Source organism: Xenia sp. Carnegie-2017, unplaced genomic scaffold (genome assembly GCF_021976095.1).
Source record: "Xenia sp. Carnegie-2017 unplaced genomic scaffold, XeniaSp_v1 HiC_scaffold_23, whole genome shotgun sequence".
In the NCBI taxonomy this organism is placed as follows: Eukaryota; Metazoa; Cnidaria; class Anthozoa; order Malacalcyonacea; family Xeniidae; genus Xenia; species Xenia sp. Carnegie-2017.
The window spans coordinates 2,034,298-2,049,089 of NW_025813486.1; the positions used below are offsets into that span (position 1 = coordinate 2,034,298).

Consider the following 14,792-nt stretch of genomic DNA (forward strand, 5'->3'; position numbering starts at 1 on the left):
AGAGGAGACATTAGGAGTAGAGCGAGAAGAAAGCATTGAAAACTCAAGTATGCTAATAAATCGATCATCTCTTATTTTCATGAATGTTTTTTTTCTATACAGAATGCACTATTTCATACATATTGACAAAATTACACATTTCAAACACGAAAAAGACCAACAAACAAGTTAAACAACAATGAAGAGATAAAAGATTTTTAAATTTCAGTTCAATTCGACTCGCTGCTGTTTAACAAACCCGGCGGCAAAAACGTCACCATGGAAGGACTAGTAAGACCGTTCTCGGGCATTCCCGTTGACTGTTCGCCATCTAGTCGACTACTTGGCGCCGCCGACCATACACCGCTGCCGCTGGCCAACCCACCCGCCTGACTGTAGGACCAAAGCTCTGATGAAAAATTTCCCGCTGGAAGCAAAGGCTTGGATGCAGGCCATTCGGTAATAGTCTGAGTTTTAGGCAATGACGCATGCGCATTGGGCCAAGTCCAGTCAGAGTTCTGCTCAAAAAAACTTCCGATATCAGAGTCAGATGCAAAATCAACCGACAATCTCAAGCCGGCTATCGGAAGTCCATTTAAATTCCCATGGGCCTTTGCCGCCTCATCTTTGTTATCATAACGTAAAAGACAATTTCCGTTGCGCGAGTTTAATCTGAATGTCAACAATCGACCATGTTGTTGACACAGTGTACGAAGAGCATTTGAATCTAACTGTAGAAAAAATGACATAAATATTATAAATCATATGTTTGAAAATAGCCTCATATGTGAAAAATACTTCCGTCCAGCGAAGACGTACTTATACTACTCGCTGTATTGAAGCAGACTGAGTATAAAAAATGATTTCTTGAAAAGAATTTTCTACAGACGAAAAGACGATCTTTTCTTCACAAAACCCCAACTAGATACGCATTTGTCTTTTCAACATCTCTGATCAACAAAGAGACACGTTTAAAGTGAATGGTTTGAACCCGCGAGTATAGTTACATTGTAATGGATGTAGATCGTCCAGGTTGGTATAGTCCTGAGAAGGACTGTTGGTGTTGTTGTTGACTGACGTTTTGACAACCTTAGCGGTAGTCATCTTCAGAGTCAAATGAAGATGACTACCGCTAAGGTTGTCGAAACGTCAGTCAACAACAACACTAATACTCCTTATCAGGACTCCACTAACCTGGACGATCTACATCTACCAACATGTAAAGATATCCCCCCCCCCTCCAGTTCAAACCATTCACTTTATCACGATACACATTTCACTGGCAGTTTTTGACAATAATGCATAAAACTAATGCTATTGTTGTCTACGAAAAAGCAAAATCATAATCATAAAGTAAAACCTACCAGTGGATTAACATTTCTCATGACGAGCCATGTTGATATATTGCTGTAAGAGGACGGTAAACCGGGTTTAGATCCCATACTCACTCCGTTTCCATCAATAATTGTCTCTCCTAAAATACTCAAATCCCGCAAGTCGCTGCTTACTCGGGCAACAGATGGCTGAGATTCAAGCGGCTGTCCGCTAGTCCCAGGCCATCCTACTTCTCGTCTCTCATTTGACCACGTTTGTAGTCCTGGTGTTCTTATACCAAACTGTGAAGTATTGTTTATCTGACTCTCATTGCGGCTTCCCCAACTAGAGTCATTATTAGAACGACTATGAACGTTGGAAATGTTATGGAAACTGTTGTCATTACCCAGACCGGGGGGTGGTCTAATGTTTGATGACAACGAATTCTGTTTTTGAGAAGTTGTATTTCTAGAAACAGAACTTGGCCAAATGGCTGCTTGATTCGCCTGAGAAAAATTTTGTGAATTTGAGCTTGGATTCAAGGACGGTATGTTGTTTCGTGTTGTAATGGGAACAAAAGCTGAAGAGACCGTTTGATTTGAACTACTGGACCAATCAACGATTTTTGATGACGTCAGAGAAATATCACCAACCATATCATCTTTGCCTTGAAGCGACTTCCATGGAACACCAGGTTTAAACTCTGGTGGTTCTGCAGAGAGTTTAGGAGCAGCATCGATACCCCATCTACTGGAGACTGGGTCGATCACCCGGTGGCCTGGGGCCGAACTAGAAGATGTTTGACTTGAACTAGGAGAGTTTGTCGACCTGGATATAAGGGGTGAAGAGTCGGGCTGTGGAGACGAACGCAGGTTATTACGCGCACTGCCTCCATCAGGAAGACTGGGAGAGGTTCTTTCAGGTTGAATAGAATTCTGAGTCCATTGTCCTAATCTAGATTTCCCAGTACTGGGTGACGCTGGAGCAGAATTAACTGCTTGAACTAATGAAGACACAGCTTCCTTTGAAAAATTTGACCTTGATGAAACGTCTTTACTCTCATCACTTAACTCGGCTTGATGATTTAATGGAGTTTGTTTACGATGTTGCTGTGACAACTGTTGCTGTGACAACTGTTGCTGCTGTTGTTGTTTACGTTGTAACAATAGCTGTTGCAACTGAGGTTGCGCATTAAGTAATGTTTCCTGTTGGGGAGTTGAAAATTGACCGGAAGTCAATTGTTGTTGAGTTTGTTGCTGGAGTTGTTGTTGTAAAAGTTGCTGTTGTATCTGTTGCATCATGGCTGCAATCTGTTGCTGTTGCACAGCAACCTGTTGTACTTGCATTGAGTTAGTTTGCGGTTGTTTCTGCAACAACTGCTGTTGCGTAGCGAGTTGTTGTTGAACAATCCTAAGTTGCGCGAGTTGTTGAAGCAGTATAACTGGTTGTGATGCGAGAGAATTCCTCATTAATCTAGAGGCATGTGCAAATCGCAACTGTTGCATTTGTACCTGTTGTTGTTGTTGTTGTTGTTGTTGTTGCAATAACTGTTGTTGATATACAACTGGTAAGGATGTTTGTACTGTAGGCAAGTTGCCCACACCCGAAGAACCAGTTGAAGAAAGTGGCCTGGAGTTATCTTGGTTTCCAGGGATGCACATATTTCCGGAAGTAGCAATTTTATCAGACCGTAGATCATCCGATTCCTTTAGATACTCCAAAGAGCGTTGATCGGTTAATGCCGGTGAACGAGCACTCTCCGACACAGACGTAGAGGTAACAGACGGAACAACATAAGCAGAAGTTTTTGAAGGGTCCGTAGAAGGTTCGTCGTTGTTCTTTAATGCCTCGGGTGCTAAATTCTGTGACATTAAGTTCTGTTGTTGAGACAGCTTCAATTTTGTTACATCCTCGTTGTTATCCGTTTGAGATGAAGTACTTTCGGCATTAACATTGAACTCGGATGGCAATAACGTAGCTATCGACGATTGTTTCATAGATGGAGTGCCTTGAGTGGCGAGTAATTGACCTACGGCCATATAAACGCAAAAATAAGAATTACAGAAATTTTCTTGTTATACAAAAAAGTATGTTCTCGTAACGGTGAACACCTGAATGAATGAATGGAAGCAAAAAGCGAGCCTCTCAGTCAAAACAAAAGGTTAAAAACGTTTAAAAACAATCACATCAAACATTTTGAAAACCAAACCTACAGCCTAGCAACGAAGCAACAACGTAAGAGAAACACATTTTAGTCGGGCAGTTTTGCCGCCCCTCCGGGACGACGGCTTGCCTTACTCGCAGCTATAAAATGTAGGAGGAATAAGGAATCTAAGTAGATCGGGTTCTAGATCATTGGTTACTTATGTCTTACCTATGGCTCCTTCGAGGCTCATGTTATTGGATTTTAAAGCTTTTTCACCATCCGCCTCCTACAAAGTGAAAATCAATAAAAATCACAAAAGCACAGCCGAAAATACATTCTTTCACAAGTCAAAATGAAGAAAGTTACTCGTAGATGACAGCGCACCTTAAATCCCATGTCTACCAACTGTTTTAGCGAACGCCTTAGCCACGCATTTTCATCATAACCTAAATTTTGCTACAACGACAAATGAAGACAACGATTATCTGTTATATGGTGTATGTTATTCTATAAAGTAAACACAATAAAACGCGTACGGTGATTGGTCTAGAGCCGTGTTCGCATTAGCCAGTGCAAAACACATTTGAGCTCAACCAATGAAATCAATCAAAACAATCAATCAGACAAAGACGATTTCCAAATCGATCATGAATACATTTTAGAGGAAAAATTAAAACGTCTGTCTTTTTGGTATTATTGTTATTTTATAAAAGAAATAAAAGATGTTTTTCGCGTTTGCACTGGCTTATGCAAGAAAACGCTGTCATCTTCAGATGTTAAAACGTCAGCAAACACCAACAAAAACAGTTTTTCTCAACGCTCTGCTAACTTGGACGATCTACATCTAGAAAGATATTTACGTGCCTTACTGCTGGACATTAATGGATAGTTATGTACTACTTTGATACCAATGGATATATAAGTACCTTGTTTCGCATCGAGCCAGCACTTGACAAGGAAGTGCCCCAGTTACTATTTTCATATTGTCTAACAGAATCCCATCTTGAATCCTCATTACCACTTTTATCCTGGGCAGTCCAGTCATTACCAGTATCACCAGATCCTTTGGTATCAGCACTTGCCTGATCCCAGATCTCGGTTCCAGTAATACTTAGTCCCTGCGCGGACAACGAAGCATTCCAGTTCTTATTATTGACGGATTTGTTTACATTACTCTCGCCCCAGCCAGTCTCCTCTGGGAGCTCGGATTTACCTCCTGAATATCCCTTCCAATTGTCGCCAACTTCCGGTTTATCTGGCCAATCAACGTAAGTTTTAGTTTTCCAAACCGATGGGTTTTGTTGTAAATCTGAGCTAGTTGTATCTGAAGTTTTTTTAAGATTAGAGTCTTTCCATCCAGATGAGGGATTTTGCAATGGATTCTCCGAACTTCTTTCAACAATTTGTCTTAAATCTTTTCCATGAACCTTTGACATACTATCAACGTCTACAACCTCATTCATGAAGTCATTTGAACTTTTAATATTATCTGTTGCGCCATCTTTGTTCCATTTACCATTAAAATTCATCTCAGCCGCTTCCAATCCATCAATAACAGCATCTAAGGTATCCCCAAATGTACTCTTGTTCTCCTTCTCATCGCTAACAAATCCTTCTTTCTCGTCTTTGCCTTGCACTGAAGGCCATGAATCTTGATCTGTCTTATCCACAATTACCCTTTCGTCATCTGCAGGTTTATCCTCCAATGATGTAACTTCATATCCCCAATCTTCACTAGTATCATCCCAATCTTCTGTGCTAACAGCTGGTGGTGCATTGGACCACCCTGCATCATCCTGAACGTCCTCAATAATTCCCGTATAGTCCCCTTTAGTCCATCTTTCTTGGTCTTTCTTCTTACCAACTATAATATAAACAAATTGTCGTGAACATCTTATCAACAATAATAAACAGGACAAACAAATTTTGCATTTACAACATAAAAAATTCCAAAAATGGGCAATTTTGTTTTGTTTACATTCATTGATGTAGAAACAGACTCTGTCTTTAAGCAATTAATTTAATCAGAAATATAAAAAGAAACGAAACGTTAGTTTTCGGAATTTGTTTTATTTTGTATTAAGAAGTTGGCAGATTTTGGTTTTTCATATCGTAAAATCTTTTTTTTGAGATGTTCTCACGAAAGACTTTCAAAACAGTTTAACTAAACTGTTTTTTAACTTGCCATAACAAACCTTAACCGACATAAAAAAAATGGACTCAATACAACACCAGCGTGGTTCCTAGAACGTTCATATACTTACTATATACTTACTATACGTATATATGTCTTTCAGACATACATAGTAAAAGCACGTACGCGAACTAGCGCTAGGGCGCTTAGATTTGCGTATACAAGGTCTCAGGGTGTGAGGTGCGCCAGAACTGGCAGTATTTATACCACTCAATGAGATCTGGTTATTTATCCGTATTTCTTCCTGCTATTTTGTTGTGCTTGACTCAATTCATTTGGAATTGAATTTCTTTACAAAATATATCAGTCAGGCAATACTGAACACATGAACACCCCCTTCCTCCAGTTTAAAAAAAGAGGGAATACAATAAGCAATAGGTAAACGCATTATTTCTTATGAATCCTCCGTTTTTAAGATCAATGCGAGTATTCTAAAAGATAACTCGAATTCTCAAAAACGGAGTGCGACAAAAAAAATCTTGCTTCAACTAATCAAAGACGAAGTCATTTCTTCAACGATAGCAAAGTATTTAGTAAAATATTTCAACATAAGGAATCAATGGAGCGAAAATACCATCTTCGAATAACTTTGAGGTGATTTTAAAGACAAACTCAGTGAGTGTGAGCGCGAGCTTTAGAATACAGTCTTAAGTATATTTGTAAGACACGAAGTACTATATTTCTATAATTTGCATTACCAATCGGCGGCGCAGGTTTTGCTACAGGTTTTGTTAACGACATTCCTTGCGATGGATAAACAGTGGTGGCTGTTGTTGCTGTTGATGAGACTGACTGCTGTTGCAAAACTGGAGAAACAGAAGACATTTGTTGTTGTGGAAAAGTTGTCTGTTGTTGTTGTTTCATTCTGGACATTCGTTGAAATCTTGGTGGAATTTCACGAGGGTATGTTTGATCACTACGTTGAGTCAGATTCCTTTTGATGTTCTACAAGAAAATAAGGGATTGCAATAAGAAGGGCTAAATGGAAATTTGGGATGATTAAGGATAACATAAAAAAAGATTATGGAAATAAGGGATAATAAAGGATACCATAAAAAGGGCTATATGGAAATACGGGATAATTAGGGATAACATAAAAAGTGATATATGCACATAATGAACAATGAGGGACAAGATAAAAAGGATGTATGAAAGTATGGGATAGTAAGGACAGCATAAAAAGGAATGTGTGGAAATAAGGGATCATAAGGGATAACATAAAAAGGGCTATATGGAAATAAGGGATAATTAGGGATAACAAAAAAAGGATGTATGGAAAAAAGGGACTGTAAGGGATAACATAAAAAGTGATATATGCACATAATGAACAATGAGGGACAAGATAAAAAGGATGTATGAAAGTATGGGATAGTAAGGGACAGCATACAAAGGAATGTGTGGAAATAAGGGAAAACACGGGATACGATAAAAGGGTTATCACAGAACATATGATAATATTTAGATATTTTATTCACATACTTTATAAATACTTTAAAAATATTCAATTTACCTGGTTTTTGTTGATATTCTTTGCTTGTTCTTCTTTTTCTATAAAATAAAATGTATCTCCTAACTACACAGTTCTAATGGTGTTCATCAAATATCATTTATCGCTTACCTTTAGCAGTTTGAGCAGCCTATGAAGATAATAAAGAAGTTGATAAGGGATAATGGAATACATAATAGAATACATATAGAGGGATGTAAAACTGTTGTTAAAACAGTCTAGTACTTTAACTCTTTCACTCCTAAGTTGCTTTGGCCCAGTGTCAATTATTTTTAGCACGTAGCAGAAATATTTTGTCACATATACCTAACTTTTGATTTGCAAAAAAACTGTGAAATTTTTTGGCAAAAGTTGGCAATCAAGTAAAGTTTTGTATGGCAGTCACTACACTATCAACTTAAGTCGTTTATGGCAATGAAATAGTTTAAAATAGAAAAGAGGAGGATAATAGAGAACTAAAAGGGGTGATAAAAGGATACAAAGTAGGTTGTTTGTTAGAATAAGCAAGGTACATACACGCAAAGATATTGAGAGAACTTTTGCACCATAGGTGTAAGCAAGATTTAGGTATACCTTGATTTTGGCTGCTTTCTCCAATTTTTCTTTCTCGATCCTTTCTTGTTCAAGTTTTTTCCTCTTCAATTCTTCCTTCTTACGACGTTCTTCTTCCTCTTTTTGCTTTTTCTCTCGTTCTTGTTCTAACTTTTGTAACCTTTCACGTTCTTTCTGTTCTCTAAACATACAAACACAAATAATTAAGAGCATTTGAATGATAAATTACTCTGTATATCTTAACAAACCTTTCCCTTTGTCTCCTCGCTTCTGCTTCACTTTTCTTACGTTCTTCCTCTAAGCGTTTTTGTTTTTCTACCTCCAACTATGAAATATTTTATTTTACAAACAATTAAACAATAAAGAAGCAAAAATTAATTCACAGCTGCCAATAATATTTCTCATTATTTTAAGAAAAATCTAATGATAAAAAGACAATAAAACATATAAATTGAGAACAAAATATTGAGGACGACTAAACACACGATAGCCAAGGCAGGAAAGATAAAATATTTTGTAATACGCATGTTCAGTTGACCTGTTTTCGAACTTTTTCCTTTTCTTCGTCTTCTTTCTTTTTCTTTTCAAGTTCCACAGCAATGTTCGCCATTTCTTTTTCACGTCGCCTTTGCTCCGCTAGAAGTTGCTTTTTGCTCTTTGGTTTGGGCTTTCAAAATACGAGGCAGTCAATATTAAGGCATTTGGAGTTAAATTCCACAGCCTAGTCAATTTTACATATCAAAAAATTCAATTCCTGATAATAGGGCTCGAAATAACAAAAGACAAAGGAACAACAAACACATTGTGCTGTCAAATGGGGTTTCTCATGGACAATCTTTCGTGGGACAAAATATTTATACAGTATATTTTAAACATTTTATCAATGAAATTAAAAATGTTCTTAATTTGATCTAACAAATTGCACGGTAATGAATCAAAGCTTTTGTTTGGTCTATGCCCAATTTTGATCAGACATATTACTTGCTATTATTCTAAACCCTGAATTCAATGCATTCTAGCACTACGTATTGTAATAATAAATATGTCACCTTGGCAACAGGATTTTGTACGGTTTTTCCTTTCTTTGACGACTGCTGGGGAGAAAATTTTTTCTGCATTTAAATTTCATTTCACTACTGCTGTGTAATCAAATGTATAAAACGACTCACAAGATTAAAATAACTGCAAACCTTTTTGGAATCCTTCTTGGAATCTTCCCTAAGTCTCAACAAGTTATCTCGATATTTGAAAACCTTTTCCTCGGTCAGCTCATCGGGAATCTCTGATCCATTTCTTTTGTAATTCTTTAGCACAGCAACCAATTTATCAAAATCCCTTTTAATATCTACATCATAATCATCTTCATCACACCTAACAAATGACATAAATTTACATCAAACCCGTGTTGATGATATTGGCAGTAAATTATCAACCAAAAAAAATGTTTAATGTGATATTTAATGCATAAATTTGTTACCTATACTCATCATCTGCGCACATCGTGGCTTCATGTTCTTGCAACAAGACATGGAATAACTGTCCACTTTCTAAAATCGAAAGTGATAATTTTATAAATGAAATCCAAGGGAAGTATTATTTTTATGAAAAGTTTAGGGTGAACTGGCGTACGAACCATCCTTGAAAATTTCTTGAAGAAATTTGAAAAAAACCTAAAATAAGGAACTCTGGTCAGTTTTATGAAAAAAAAAGTGGGTTGAACACATCAATTGTAAAGTTTCCTCAAATGTTAGGGATTAATAATGATGGCAAAAAATATTCATTAACCTCTTCAGTGTCTACATCTTCCGGATCAAATACATCTACAGAATATCACAAATTTAAATAAATTAAAAATGAAAGTGTTTTGACAACAATTTGCACGATTTACAAGGAGATTTGAGTATTTGAAAATCACAAGTGCTTCAAGTCTTTCAACCACTTAAGCCTGGATTATTTGAAATGAATTATGAACCCAAAAGGCAGGATCAATGCTTTAATCCCAAGATGATAAAAGATCTATTTAGCTTCATTATAAACTTCATCAATATTACTCTTTACTCACCGGACAAGTTGCAGTAAGCTTGAGAAACTGCAACTAGCCGTAAATTATCTGAAGAACTCTATAAGAAGAATAAAAAACCACATTTAGGAGACTCTCTTGCATTGACAACAGTAAAATTGTCCCGGATTTTCGTCAGTGTACGGACAAATCGCTTGAAATCCATGTACGTCAACGTAAACAAACAGAAATAGCAAATAATTCATGAGGAATACTTTAACTGAATCGTCGTCCGCGTCCGGAAAACAATGAAGTAATCTTTTGAAATAAGCTAAACGTATTTCATCTGTAAAAGAAATTCGGAGAAAAATATAAGCAAAATCAAATGCACAGTCGAAAAGCTAGGCAGAATACTCTTAAAATCACTCGCCAACAACAGGCTTGAATATATTGTCATAGATTTTTTTAATCCGACGTAACCATCAACAGAGATATATGTAATTCTTATCAAATCTTACTTTTTGTACAGTTTCTAGCTAATCCAAGTACATCCAAGCTACGCTGTCTTTCGTCTTTAGGCATAATATTCGGGCCAGGTCCTCCAGCAAATCGAGGCAAGATCGCTGTAAATTTTTTTGTTTTTGTTCACTATATTTTTGCCTTCTTCCTCTATTATAATTCTTTCAATATGGCGGCTCTCGAACCTTGCGTGGAGTCCGCGCGGGACTAGCAACATTGATGATTATGTGAAAGTCACGTGACTATGCGTTTCGTTTACTAATACTGATATCTTCTATTATCCACTATTATCTGAATACCACTAAAACTGTGTCCAGCAATTTGTTTATCTTTATGGCAAAATGAAGTATGAAACATTTGACAACATTTATTTTGGCAAAAAATGTTTTAATGCTTCATGAAACACAATGTTTTACATTTGTATTTTCAACAACACAAGGTCACGTGACGTGTCATAACAATGGCGTCTCTGTAGCCTTGGCAGCGAATTTATGATGGGGTTGTGTTTAAAGCTTAAGAATAGCTCATTTTCTGGCAACTAAAACATTAGTTGACGACTGCAGTTTAAGTCAATACCGATATCCTTAAATAATTGCTATAAAGCACCATTACATACTATTAAACTAGCCAGTAACAAGTTACACTTCAATTAAGTAAAAGTACGCAAGTTTGTCTGTCATAAGGTCAAACATCGCTACATAAACGATAGTTTAAAACCGTCGTTTGTATTAAACCGTGCATCCCACTCATATTCATTGCCATAAATGAAGTGTATTATCTTATCAACGTTTTCTTAATATGGGAAAAGATCGAGATTTCGTCGGAGATATAAAATGAATAAAATATTATGAGTATTTATTAAGATTACGTGGCTTAACAGCGACGAAGTTATATTGTACATTGTGTCGATAGCGAGCTGTACCAGTTGTCGTCTCAAATTTCCGTAATATACTATGCTTCATATCGATTGAAATATTGGTGTTTATACCGCCTGTGCTAGTGAAATACTTCAAATTTATGGCGACAACGGTGAATGTTAAGTCGACTTTATTTGATGTCATGGATGAAATCGAGATTGAAAATTACAACTCAGGTTTAGAAAATATTTATGTTGTGTTTATGCTTGATTTTTAAGAGTATTTTTAGAAGTGAGGAATCCGTGCCTGTTTTTTATTATATTAGTATAAGAAACAACATTTTTTTGTTTCATATTTGTTCATGAATGTCAGTGTTTTTGAAACATAGTCAAGGAAGGTTTTGTCATTATACTTTGGATAAAGAATAAGGAGAAGTTACATTGCAAAATAAATGAACGATGATACATCCTCCATAGCGGGTTGTTGACGATGATATCATAATGAGATAATGTTTTTTTCTATTTCTCGTTGCATTCTAAATTTGTGCTCTCGTTTAATCGTTGTCTACGATTGTTCTAGAAATATGAGGTAAATATTGTCGAAAAATTGTTAGTATTTAAATTACTTGATGTGAATCTCGGAATGAAACATGTGATGTTGAACTTTGGTATTTAGTCAATATCGTGTTATTTAAATATTGATCTAAAACACTTGAAAAAGCTTCATAATATTTCTGTCATTAAAAACTTTGCCTCGGGGCAAATTATGTTGACGTTTTAAATTCTTTTTAAAATTCCAAAAGAGGGCACAGTGAAGAGGGTATTGTATTTGAGACTGCATTTCAAGCGCCACTTTCTTAATTTGTTTATGAAAATTTATATCAACGGAAAAGGGTACTGCGATAGAGAAATATAACATAGCATAATTTCTTATTTTTGACTGGTAATTCAAAGCAGTTGATTCTCAAGCAGACTGAATAGAATAGACAATAGTATTTTGGCAAATCAATGCCAGTGTTTTAATAGTATAACACACATCACAGCAGTAGTTGTGGGCAGATATTAAAATTCATGATGGGTTAGGCCCAGAGTGAAAGCAAAAGCATCAACCTAGGCCCCCACCCAACCATGTCCACTCTTGGCCATGCCTTTTCCTTCTCCCAGTTACAATTTGGCTTATTCAAGATACTCTCACCAGTTTGTTGCTAATGACAACAACTCTCATATTCTTAGATCTCGAGCTTGCTGCTGCTATCGGCAAGAACTTATTGGAGAGGAATAAAGAACTGGAATTATTGCTTGGATCCACTCAAGATTATGCCGAAGAGCAGGTCCAGAGGAGTCAAGTTAGTATATGAAAAGACTAAAAAAATATTATGTGGGCCATCTGGGGGATTGGGCTCCAACTTTCTCAAATGATTTTAATGAATATGTTACAAACACTTGGCCACTTTCTAAAACATACATTAGGTGCATTTTCACTTGGCCTCCATTATATTTTATGTTGTATCCACATTATACTTTTCATGTGGGAGAACATTGCTAATTCTTTTATTTATTGTTTAGTATTTAAAACTTCAGTTGGAGGATGCTAGAGAATTGAATGAAACGCGCCTCAAGGTGATGGAACAAATTGAGAAAAATAACGAAAATCTGTCGCGAAGTCATGCGAAACTTCAGCGCGAGACACAACTCATACACGACGACAAACAATTGTTGACTGAAAGTTTGAATTCTTTAATGGAAAAATGTAACGAATACAAAGCTGAAATGGAACAATTGAGGCACGAAAATGCGAAACTGCAAAAACAGTTGTCCATGTCGAGAACTCAATCTGAAACTATCTCTCGACAAGCAGCGACGAAGGATGTTCCTGTACAATGCAGTTCAATTGAAAACAGCGTTCAAGATTTGTCTGTTGTCATAAAAACGATGAAATTTGAGCAAGATATCGAGAAGACGTTGCGCAAAGATTTAGAAGATGAATTATTACAATTGATAATTGAAAATCAAAGTTTGGAGCATAAACTGCAATCGTTTGCTCATGGAAATCGACTTTCTTCTGCTGAGCAATCAAAACATATTGCAAGTTCTACAGTAGAAAGCCTTAATACAACTAAGCCAGACTTCGAAGAAGACGATGCAGAATGTTTAGATGAAAGTTTTGTAATGGTTGAGGAAGAAGGTATTATTGAAATGGATAGCAAATCCACGGAAATTTCGTTTCTTGACGAGTTAGATCAACAGTACAGAGATCTTGTGACGAAGTACAATGCTTTGGTTGAAAAATGCAAAAACGAGGGTATTCCCTATGAGTCAAAAGAAATGTGTACTGTACAGAGAGCAGTACAAACTTGCGAAGACGAGTCGGTAGGAACAAATGTACAAGAAACCTGTGTGAACGTAAATGAAGCTTGCAGTGATGGAGAGAGTCTACCAAAATATAAAAAAATCTTCGCTGAAATTTATGCGAAGATCCGCGAAGGAAAGGAGTGTGAATGAAGGTTTTATTTATGGGAAACTACCAAAAATAATGAAAAATTTGGGGATGTCTGGGAGGAGGGATTTTCAAATTGAGGAGAATGTGAAAGAGGCTTGTGTTGTATTGTCTTTGATTTTTGGTGATAGAGGCTGAAAAATGTAACGCTTGGGGTTTTTTAAGGTTAGCTACAGTGATGTGGGGGAAGGTTAGCTACAGTGACGTGGGGGAAGGTTAGCTACAGTGACGTGGGGTAAGGTTAGCTACAGTGACGTGGGGAAGGTTAGCTACAGTGACGTGGGGAAAGGTTAGCTACAGTGACGTGGGGAAGGTTAGACAGTGACGTGGGAAAGGTTAGGGGAAGGTAGCTACAGTGACGTGGGGAAGGTTAGCTACAGTGATGTGGGGAAGGTTAGCTACAGTGATGTGGGGAAGGTTAGCTACAGTGACGTGGGGAAGGTTAGCTACGGTGATGTGGGAAAGGTTAGCTACAGTGACGTGGGGAAGGTTAGCTACAGTGACGTGGGGAAGGTTAGCTACAGTGATGGGGAAAGGTTAGCTACAGTGACGTGGGGGAAGGTTAGCTACAGTGACGTGGGGAAAGGTTAGCTACAGTGAAGTGGGGAAAGGTTAGCTACAGTGACGTGGGGAAGGTTAGCTACGGTGACGTGGGAAAAGGTTAGCAACAGTGACGTGGGGAAAGGTTAGCTACAGTGATGTGGGGAAAGGTTAGCTACAGTGATGTGGGGAAAGGTTAGCTACAGTGATGTGGGGAAAGGTTAGCTACAGTGATGTGGGAAGAATGTTGACAACCAAAACTTGCGGGGGAGGAGGAGATACAAATTACAACCATAACGTGGGATAGATATTGATAAACAGGGATACAGATTTTTGAGCGCGAACGGAAAGCAGCAAGAAGTTGAAAAAAGTGCGTAAAAATGTGTATGAAAGAGAGAAAATGATATTATAACTGAAAAATAAACAACTTCATCAAAAGAAAGAAGAATTTCTATCATAAGAACAATAAAGATATTTAAATTGTAATATATATGAAGAAAAAAATTTTACTATTGAGAAATGAAGGTGTTTTCAAAATATAAAACAATTTTCGACATTAAACTATTACTAACACACACGATATTTTACAAGGACAACAAAGGATAACATTTATTTTATGGGTCAAACAGCGGTAAAAACTATAAGGATGAATCGTTATGATAAGGGGTATTTGAGGGTAAAATTTTCAC

The 14,792-nt window shown here is 36.9% G+C and overlaps 2 protein-coding genes across 5 annotated transcripts; one reads left to right on the forward strand and one right to left on the reverse strand.

The window, feature by feature from the left end:
* Positions 1–48: 48 nt before the first annotated feature.
* LOC124448384 (trinucleotide repeat-containing gene 6C protein-like) lies at positions 49–10,626 on the reverse strand. 3 transcript variants are annotated; one of them, XM_046999392.1, is made up of 19 exons: positions 10,210–10,626; positions 9,967–10,037; positions 9,755–9,812; positions 9,478–9,512; positions 9,326–9,362; positions 9,170–9,239; positions 8,862–9,063; positions 8,742–8,786; positions 8,231–8,359; positions 7,941–8,017; positions 7,714–7,873; positions 7,252–7,270; positions 7,144–7,181; positions 6,332–6,578; positions 4,366–5,303; positions 3,824–3,895; positions 3,668–3,725; positions 1,344–3,322; positions 49–710 (listed from the first exon to the last, which is right to left on the reverse strand). In XM_046999392.1, exons 1-19 carry the CDS (start codon positions 10,271–10,273, stop codon positions 210–212), a joined length of 4,800 nt encoding a protein of 1,599 aa, XP_046855348.1. In that variant the 5' UTR covers positions 10,274–10,626; the 3' UTR covers positions 49–209. The 3 variants fall into 3 exon arrangements, with proteins under 3 accessions (XP_046855348.1, XP_046855350.1, XP_046855349.1); XM_046999394.1 differs by having other exon boundaries at positions 8,742–8,783; positions 8,883–9,063; positions 10,210–10,622; XM_046999393.1 differs by having other exon boundaries at positions 8,883–9,063; positions 10,210–10,615.
* A 318-nt stretch (positions 10,627–10,944) lies between these two features.
* Positions 10,945–14,623, forward strand: LOC124448356 (cerebellar degeneration-related protein 2-like). 2 transcript variants are annotated; one of them, XR_006949032.1, is made up of 4 exons: positions 10,945–11,303; positions 12,300–12,412; positions 12,633–13,728; positions 14,324–14,623. XR_006949032.1 is itself a non-coding variant. In XM_046999365.1 (3 exons), exons 1-3 carry the CDS (start codon positions 11,228–11,230, stop codon positions 13,566–13,568), a joined length of 1,125 nt encoding a protein of 374 aa, XP_046855321.1. In that variant the 5' UTR covers positions 10,945–11,227; the 3' UTR covers positions 13,569–13,823. The 2 variants fall into 2 exon arrangements, 1 of the variants encoding a protein (XP_046855321.1); XM_046999365.1 differs by lacking the exon at positions 14,324–14,623 and having other exon boundaries at positions 12,633–13,823.
* The last annotated feature ends 169 nt before the right edge of the window (positions 14,624–14,792 follow it).